At 37.4% G+C, this 9,152-nt stretch overlaps 2 protein-coding genes across 2 annotated transcripts; one reads left to right on the forward strand and one right to left on the reverse strand.

The window, feature by feature from the left end:
* Positions 1-240: 240 nt before the first annotated feature.
* On the reverse strand, positions 241-2,559 carry LOC114824064 (small nuclear ribonucleoprotein SmD1a). Its single transcript, XM_029100359.2, has 4 exons — positions 2,391-2,559; positions 2,209-2,285; positions 586-777; positions 241-468 (listed from the first exon to the last, which is right to left on the reverse strand). Exons 1-4 carry the CDS (start codon positions 2,402-2,404, stop codon positions 407-409), a joined length of 345 nt encoding a protein of 114 aa, XP_028956192.1. The 5' UTR covers positions 2,405-2,559; the 3' UTR covers positions 241-406.
* Positions 2,560-3,264: 705 nt separating this feature from the next.
* On the forward strand, positions 3,265-8,901 carry LOC114824065 (uncharacterized). Its single transcript, XM_029100360.2, has 17 exons — positions 3,265-3,549; positions 3,730-3,838; positions 3,936-4,084; positions 4,171-4,254; positions 4,335-4,397; positions 4,485-4,616; positions 4,709-4,888; positions 5,587-5,706; positions 5,839-5,888; positions 6,441-6,603; positions 6,701-6,838; positions 7,051-7,173; positions 7,268-7,366; positions 7,701-7,790; positions 7,915-7,999; positions 8,254-8,384; positions 8,578-8,901. Exons 1-17 carry the CDS (start codon positions 3,547-3,549, stop codon positions 8,719-8,721), a joined length of 1,863 nt encoding a protein of 620 aa, XP_028956193.2. The 5' UTR covers positions 3,265-3,546; the 3' UTR covers positions 8,722-8,901.
* Positions 8,902-9,152: the final 251 nt, after the last annotated feature.

Below are 9,152 nucleotides of genomic sequence, written 5' to 3' on the forward strand. Positions count from 1 at the left end.
CTTCATTTGTAAATGAGAGGTTTTAGGTACGATTTTCGCCCAAGACGAATTTGAACCACATTATTATAACTAGCCCAGTACGAGACTTTACCTATTTCCCCACCTTTTAAAGTAGATGATATCGTTTGCTTATAAAAAATATAAAGGGGTTATTGGGATATGCCTACTCAATTTACCGTAGTTTTGTTTAAAAACATGTAATTCAAGTAGTGTAAAACATTTCGTCGTGCACCGGAGATATGAGATGTCAAAAGCATATTTGATTAACTTCTTAACAGAACTTTAAGAATTCACTGGGCATAGACAACAAATTAAAGTACAGTACCGCAACTCATTCAACGTCTCCAAGATCACAATGACAAGTTCCTTCCTATAGAGGAGTTTACGTAACCAGGTGTCACAAAAATTAACGGCCACGGCCACGTCCGCGACCACGTCCACGGCCACGCCCCCGTCCCATAGGCCTCCCTGTCATTGAAAATAAACAGAGGAAACACATTTAGATGATTAATGGCGAGGACTGCGAGATAGCATTGGAATGAATACGTTCAGAGAGTTTATATGATAAACACAAGTTTGCGGTACCTGCAGTTGGCTTCTTGGGCTTGACCCTAGGTGTCTCTTCAACAAGCAAAGTCTCGAGATTCAGGCTGTCAGGAAGGATGTAGTATCGAATGTTGTTACCCCTCACGCTGAGATGATCCAGAGTCACTGGGTTCTTCCCCTTGAGTGTAAGTTTCACCGTCTTCAGATGAGTATTCATACTGATATCCACACCTGTAACGACAAGCAAAGTTACCAATCAGAACAGCTACTTTTCCCTTCCTGTTCAGTAGTTTAAAACAACGCACGTGGAAGGAAGTGTGCACCCAGATTAAGATGATAATCTATCTAAAAAGTTTTAAGTTAAATCTCTTAATTTATCTCTACAAGGCAGTCCATTCAAAAAAAGCTGAAGCTTTTTCAACCTTTACTGGATGCTATTATGCAATACACAAGGATCTCCTTTGGAGACTTGTAATAGAACTAGAGCTGTTTGGCAGACATATTTGTATTATGTACAGCAATGGTCGTATTTTTCATTACAAACATTGTCTAAAATACAAAAAGGCATCATAAGCTTTCAAAGTCTTTTACGTGAGCGCTAACTTGAAAGCATATCCTTACCATTCCAAATTTTAAAATAAGATACTCTGAAGCTTCTGCTTAGCTAATATATTGATTATCATGCAATACATGGAAGTAATCATGAGCGCTCGTGCAGATTACGGGCTGAAAATGGCATCAGTTTAGAGATAAAGCAAAACTACATCCCAACTCTCAGGAGCCCAATGCTGAGCACACTTGCAAGCATCTTTGAGCCACCAACTTCCAAAGAAAATAGAAGCATCTTGAAATACACAACCGATTTTGACATATGTTTGTTCTCAGCATAAAGGATAAGAACACCCCAGGAATTCTCTCTATCAGAAATCACAACGATATAGATGCCGGGAAAATACACATATATACTATAATAATCTATTGTGGAAACCTTTCAAAATTGTGTGCTACAACTATTTTATAGAAAACAATGGTCTTAAAACAATCCCGACCTCTTTAGATGTAAATGTACCCAATGCCAAGTAAGAATATCATTTAAGATTCTCGAACTCTAGATAGTTGGACATATCCCGTTCACCGAATAATCTACGTAAGTAGAAAAACTAAAATTACTGAGCATTCAACACATTTAATATACAACATACATATCATACTTACTGAATAAGACATTAACAACTCAACAAAATTAGACTTAATTGCAACCCTAGTATACTCCAAACCCGTACCGCCTCAATGTTTGAGCGGTTCTTCCCCACAGTCGATTTACACGAAATGATAGCACCGGGTGAGCAAAACCTTAATTCTAAAAACATCCAGAGGTAGCAAACAAACAATCTCAGTTCATTGGAGATGCTCCACAGAGTTAAAACGACAAATTGTGCATTCCATGTTTCACTATAAATATCGAAGTTTTTGTACTCAGCACAAGGTGATACGAAACTGAAATTAAACGTAAACAAGACCCACTTCTTCTATAAACACGAAATTCCAAACCCAAGCCAAATCAAAACCCTAGGGTTTAGTAAAGCCCTAGGTATCCAAAAACCTCACCTAATTCAACAAATTAGAAGGAAAGAAAGTAAAGCGAAGAAAGGAGAAGTATACCTGTGATGGTTCCGTTCACAACGGTGCCGTTTTTGAGCTCGATCGACACTGTCTCGTTGTTCAACTTCATCAAAAACCTGCAAAATTTCCCAAAAAACATCAAAAAAAGGCAATCGCTACAAAATCAACGGCGCTGTTAACTGAGGAAGAAGAGGAATTAGGGTTTGAAGAGGAAGACGAACCTGACGAGCTTCATTGTGGCGATAACAGTAACGACAGCTAGGGCTTCGAAGCTTCTTCAACCAAACAAACGAAGCGGGAGAGTGAGAGGTGGGGACCTGATACGGTGGCGTTTTATATGATGCCGTCTGATGACAGAGCGGGCCGCAAGATGGGCCTATGTGGGTCCATTAATGTTTAAGCTGATTCATGAAATTCAAGCCCAAAACATGAATGACTCAAAATTTTTATATTTTTTGCCCTTTAGAAAAAATAATTCAATTTTGACTACAATACTTATATGTACTTAATAAAAGCACTATTTGACGGTTAGATATAAATCATGTTAATATATATTATTAATACAATCATCATCTAAACTGTTAGAAGAAAAATTTGATTTGAACTTAGGCTAATAAGTAACTTAACTACAATAATCAATGTTTTGAAAAATGGATATACAGTATTAAATTCCAGGAACTTCATAAGAACTAAATTGATATGCGACATCAAATCTAAAGAACAACATTGACAAACTTTCAAACCGAGATAACAAATGATGAGTTCACTCAATTGCGGGCATCGTTTGTAATGAAAACTGCACTTAAGTAAAAATGATATATTACTCACATCATAGGTGATTCGTGAGGCCGTCTATCAATTTTATTGGAAAATGATTATTGTCGGATCCTTTTCCTAGGGATCCGTAGGATTCAGAAATCATATCCGTTTATCGTACATCATACTGTCAATTTTCTTTAAGTACTATTTATATTTAATTTTAAATTTTAAATAAGCACGACAACGATGAATTGATATGATTTATGAATTCTCCGGATTTTCAGAAAAATGATCCGGTTTCCAATTTTATTAGTAGAGTTTGTTTAATATTTTACTTTTGGTTGAGCAAAAGGAAACCAAAAGTGTGAACACAGAAACCAAAGGTATGGACACAAATTAGAGCGAAGGGAGGAGATAGTGGTGGCGGCTCCCCTAAGCTTTATAAACGGAGCGTTTTCTTAGACACCGATTAGTTGGTTGCCTCTCTACCTCTCTCTCTCTCTCTCTCAACCTCTCTCTCTCAACGTCTCTCTCAAGTCAGTCTGATCCATCCAAACCCAAAACCCTAATTACTGTCTGAGTCCCATCGATTCAGCAGATTGAAGAAACCCTAGTCAAATGGTAACACCCACAGATCCACATCACTGTTTAATTATGCTTTATCTTCAAAATCCCAATCCCAAAAAAATGGAAAAAAAATTTTGAATACAAAACACAAAAATTGGGATTTAATTTTGTTAATCACATCGTTTCGATTTCTTAGTTGATCCATCTGTTGGGTTGTGCTTAATTTTTAATTAGGATGGAGAAGAAGGAAGATTGGGATTCAAGAGAAAAAACCCATACCGGGATTCTGGGTTTCAGAACAGAAATCATCATCAAGCTTTTGATAGACACATGCTTCCTGAAGGTAGGCAATGCTAACGCTGATTGAATTAGCGTGATTGCTAATCATGGGTATTGTATTAGTGGTTAATTGGGTTTTCGGGTTTTCGCTCCCGTTGTAGGTTGGGTTGGTTGCCCTGCATATGGTGGAGAGATAAGTTGTATAATTCCATCAAAAGCACCTCTTGGTGAGTCTTTCAATGACCATATTGCTGGTGCTACATACACTCCAAAGCAAGTCATTCATCAGCAAAGACTGCTAGGAAGAGAAGTAATTACATTCCTTTTTTGTTTCTGTAAAGTACTGTACTTTATCCTGTATGATGTTGTTATGCTGATTGATTTTTATGTTTCAAGCTCGGTTTAGTGATTGATTTAACGAACACTACTCGTTACTATCCCCTTTCGGATTGGACAAAAGAAGGCATTCGGCATGTTAAGGCAAGTGTAATTTGTGTTTCTGATCCTAGTTAGTCAGGTATGATTACTTACTTATGTCCTCAAATTTGTCTTTGCGCCAGATACAATGCAGAGGAAGGGATTCGGTTCCTGATAATGCAGCTGTAGATAAATTTCTCTATGAGGTGAGCTGCCTCTGTGAATTCAGGGGACCCCCTATTGAAATTCGAGAAGGAATATGTCTGATTTTGTGATTTTTTTTCTTTGGTTAGGTATCACAATTTTTCTCCCGTAGAACAGACCCAATGAGGTATATACTTGTCCACTGTACACATGGGCATAACCGCACAGGCTTCATGATTGTTCATTTTCTTGTACGCAACGAATCAATTTCAGTTACCGAGGTAAGTACTTGGTTGTGTGGTAGTTACTTTTGTTCCGATTGAATCTATGTTATGATTTAAACAATATTCAATCTGGACTGACAATTGTGCAGGCAATAAATATATTTGCCAGGGCACGTCCTCCAGGGATATACAAACAGGATTATATTGATGAACTTTACAAGTTCTATCAAGAAAGAAAGCCGGAATCAGTTGTTTGCCCTCAAACTCCAGAGTGGAAGAGAGTTTCCGATCTGGATGACACAGCTGAAGCTGTGATGTATCAGGAAAATGTATGTATTGTTAAATATTTTTGCTTGTTCATCCCATTTTGATTTTAGCAGAGGAAGTTTTCTCTTGTTTAAGTACCAAACTGGAAGATTGATGTCCTGGCTATCATACCACTTTTCAGTAAATGCTTATATGCAAATTATTTGTTAGAAATTGTGCTTGTGATATTTTTTGATGATGAAATTCAAACTGCAGTACAGGCCATTATAATACACTGGTAGACTGGTAGTTGTGTATGTGTCTGCCTGAATTGAGATTCCGTTTACATGTTAATGCAAATGTCTTTAGTTTAGAGAATTGTAGTGTTGCATGACAAATGATGTAATTCGAATGGAAGCCGAATAGATTTTTTATGGTTTAACACTCACACTTAATTGTTTGGAACTGGAAGCATTACGTGTGTTATTGCTGTCTTTTCAGTTGTTTGTCGTTCATTTGAGTGGTTTTTAACAAAAAATTGGCACTCCAAAAATCTCATGGTGCACTGCAAACTTTCTATATTTAGAAAGAAAAATACACTTAGGACGAGTGCACAATGAGATTTTTGGATTGCCAATAATAGTTCCCCTTAAACAATTTGTTGCAGTTAAACACTTCTAAGTTCTTTGCCTGGAAAACAAATTGCACCTTCCGCTTTTGCTGATTGTGACTGAAATGGATAATTCCTTTCGTTTAATTTTTCTTGTTTTGAATGTATTAGGCCAATCATGCGAGAAATGAAGCAATGACGATTGATGATGTTTTGGGTGAGCGAATACCTTTTAACCAGCAAAAATCAATGCGAGAAGCCGTTTATGATGCACTTAATATGGATAGAAGGGTAGGCACTCAAGTCTAGTGCCTTGTGTTATGATTTGTATATTAAGATGGAATCTGAACATTTAAATGCTTCCTTCTCCATGATGTTGCTGTTGTTATTTGCTGATAAACTTATTTCTGGCTATGTCTTCAGGGTAAAGGGAATTTACAATTTCCTGGGTCCCATCCTGTTTCGCTCAACAGGTTTGTTTTAAAAATAGCCGTATAGTTTTGTTACTTCTAGTGGTTTTGAATCTTTTGTTTTCAGCATTATAAACTGAAGGTGCCTTTTTCTGTTCAGCTAGTAATTTAAGTAGATGAATGAAGTTATCATTGAAAATGTATAAACATGGATATTTTTAGTTTGTAATTTGGAAGTTCAGTAACCAATTTTAGGCGAATGAACTTATCATCGAAAATATGTTTTTAAGAATGGACAGCTGATTTCTTAGCCCAATTTTCTTTTTGCTTATAAATTCAGTCTTACTAGTTTTTCAGCACTTAGCCTGTTGCAATCTATAGATAAAAAATGTCTAGAAATGTTTGGTTTGTAGCAAATAATATCCGCATGATATAGGTAATTCCAGATCTTGCTTTTTAGTTGCTTCAGGCTGGAGACTAATTGCCTTACATGTTTTTAAAGGCATACTATAATTTTAAAGATACTCGTTTTATGGTCCATACAACATTAAATTCAGTACTTTACATGATCTTCCCTCCATTTCCAAAGTTTTAATATCGTTTTGTACTCTGTAGGGACAACCAACAACTGTTGCGGCAGCGCTATTACTATGCCACATGGAAAGCTGATGGAACACGTTATATGATGCTAATTACATGGGATGGCTGTTACTTGATTGATAGGAAATTTTTTTTCCGACGGGTCCAGATGCGGTTCCCTTGCAAATTCTCAAATAAGGTGCGTATGTACTTGCAGTTTTGATACATGGAATGCGTGTAGTTTGATGTGAAGTTATCCTTAAGTGACTCCCTCCTATGTAATTCTTCTTCTTAAGGTTATGCCTGAGAAGACTCACAACTTCACATTACTTGATGGAGAGATGATAATTGACACTGACCCAAATACTCAAAAGCAAGACCGAAGATACCTCATTTATGACGTCATTGCAATCAACCAAGTCTCTCTCGTAGAGGTTAGATATATGATAATGCTCTGGGAATCTGTCTTGAAAAGGCCCCCTCCCACTGTTTTTCGTTTGGATTGTGTATTTTCTAGTCCCCGCATTTTTGGAAATCTCCTGCGTTGTACTGTCTCTAAATGTTCTTCTGTTAAGAATTCCCTTTTATGAACTCATTATAAGGATACTTCAATTTATTGATAAACTGGTAACCACAAATGGTCCAGCTGCCATTCCATGAACGATGGAAGATGCTTGAGAAAGAAGTGATCGAGCCTCGAAATATGGAACGGGATACTCTTTCCAGGAGTGTGGAGCCTTACTACAGATATGACTTGGAACTGTTCAGTGTATGTATCCTGACAATTAGAGATTACACAATGTTTTTTTATTGTGAATATTCTGTTAAGATTGGTGATTAACTTTGTTATAGATGTTCATCAGGTAAGGAGGAAGGGTTTTTGGTTACTATCTACGGTCAACAAGCTTTTGAGGAAATTCATTCCTGGACTTTCACATGCATCAGATGGTCTGATATTCCAGGTGATTGAGGGGTTATGTGATTATATGCGGATGATGAACAATTGAAACGAGTAATTTGGTAAATTTAGCAACCACCACCAAGCCTTATCCCACTAAGTGGGGTAGGCTGTATGACCAAGGTTCAAATTGTGTTTGATACTGAATTGCCTGTTTTGTTTTCTTACATTAACCTTTTGGTTGCTGTTTGGAACTAGCTTAATTGATTTGTACTCCCGTGAAGTAGTTTATCCGTTCTGCTTTCCTTCAATTGCTTATCAATACAAAACTTGATTCTCCTATGATGAGATATCACCAGATTCTAGAGCAAAATTTGTTGACGATTCATCTTTTTCAGGGCTGGGACGATCCATATGTTCCCCGCACGCATGAAGGTCTTTTGAAGTGGAAGTTTCCTGAAATGAATTCAGTTGATTTTCTCTTTGAGGTTATATAATGACCCTTTCTTTTGAACTGCACATTCGTTTCACGGTTGCCAGTTACAGTTTTCTCTTCCACTTCCTTCTTTATGGACTTATAGGTGATAAGCTAAATGAGTTTTGTGTTGACAGTTAGGAGTCGATGGCCGTGAGCTACTTTTTCTCAACGAGCGCGGAAAGAAGAAGCTTATGGGAGGCTATAGGGTTGTTTTTAAAGGTCGACTTTTGATTTTTTTCTATTTTTTATAATTATTAATGGACGACGTTTTAGTTCCAGCCCCAAATGTCTGGTACCTTGGTACTGAAACTGCAGGATTTCTGCATTCTAGTGTAAAACCATAATTCCAGAATTTATGAGCGTAAAAGTGCATTAATTTATACTGCAGTAGGTACCTAATTACGTTAGTTTGATTCGAAAACTTCAACTTAGCTTGGAATCTAAGACCTTGGTGTTCCAAATTCAACTTGCAGATGAATTGGATCCTGCTTTTTGTTCGGGGAAGATTATAGAGTGCGCGTGGGATGCCGGTGGAAATGCGTGGGTGTGTATGCGGACTAGGCCGGACAAATCAACCCCAAATGAGTTCAATACCTATAAGAAGGTACTTCTATCATGCAGTACTGTTTTCTTTTTTTTGTCTTTCTGATTTCAGGTTTTACGGAAGACGTGACCCAGAACCGAGCGCAATGGCGTTCTAGGACACTGTTGTTGTTGTCGTTGTTGTTGTTGTTGTTATTGTTTCTGATTTCAGGTTGTGTTTAGGACTAATGAAACACTGTTGTCATCCCAAACAGGTAATGCGAAGCATAAACGATAATATTACGGAGGAAGTGTTGTTAGAGAAGATTGAGGAGATTGTCCGGCTACCCATGTACGCCGACCGAATACAGAACGATATTAGGGCCCACGAGCACACATCTTCTTCCCGGCGCCGGTGATTTGGGGCGCCCAAATAAACATACCACCAATTAAAGGTCACAACGAAAGGGGACAGCAAATTCAGTCCAACCAACTGATTGTGGTTTATGTTTTTGTCATCATAGCACATTATCAAATTTGTAATCCACAGTGTACAATGTACATTAGCAATGTGTTTAATCAATCCATTTATTCATTTATTCGTTTTTAACTAGTGGGTGTGAGAAGCACTCTCGTAGGAAGCACTTCAATTATTTGTTTTTTAGGATTTTTTTAGGGGTGTGCTATCCACACACCCCAAATTACTTCTCACACATCCTTGTTAATTTCTGTTCGTTGATCTTCTTCAATCATTCGATCTGACGGCCGAAAATTAAAAGGGTGTGTAAGAAGTAAAATTGGGTGTGTGGATATCACACCCCTTTTTTTATTAGCACCTCACAATATGTTG

This window comes from Malus domestica, chromosome 03, assembly GCF_042453785.1.
Source record: "Malus domestica chromosome 03, GDT2T_hap1".
Lineage (NCBI taxonomy): Eukaryota > Viridiplantae > Streptophyta > Magnoliopsida > Rosales > Rosaceae > Malus > Malus domestica.

Bases quoted from the DNA above. Each gene is read 5' to 3' on its own strand.
- LOC114824064 (XM_029100359.2), bottom strand. The intron at 778-2,208 runs GTATACTTCTCC...TTGTCGTTACAG, and splicing joins TGTGAACGGAACCATCACAG to GTGTGGATATCAGTATGAAT. The intron at 469-585 runs GTACCGCAAACT...TTTCAATGACAG, and splicing joins GCCCAAGAAGCCAACTGCAG to GGAGGCCTATGGGACGGGGG.
- LOC114824065 (XM_029100360.2), top strand. The intron at 6,604-6,700 runs GTGCGTATGTAC...CTTCTTCTTAAG, and splicing joins CTTGCAAATTCTCAAATAAG to GTTATGCCTGAGAAGACTCA. The intron at 8,385-8,577 runs GTACTTCTATCA...CATCCCAAACAG, and splicing joins AGTTCAATACCTATAAGAAG to GTAATGCGAAGCATAAACGA.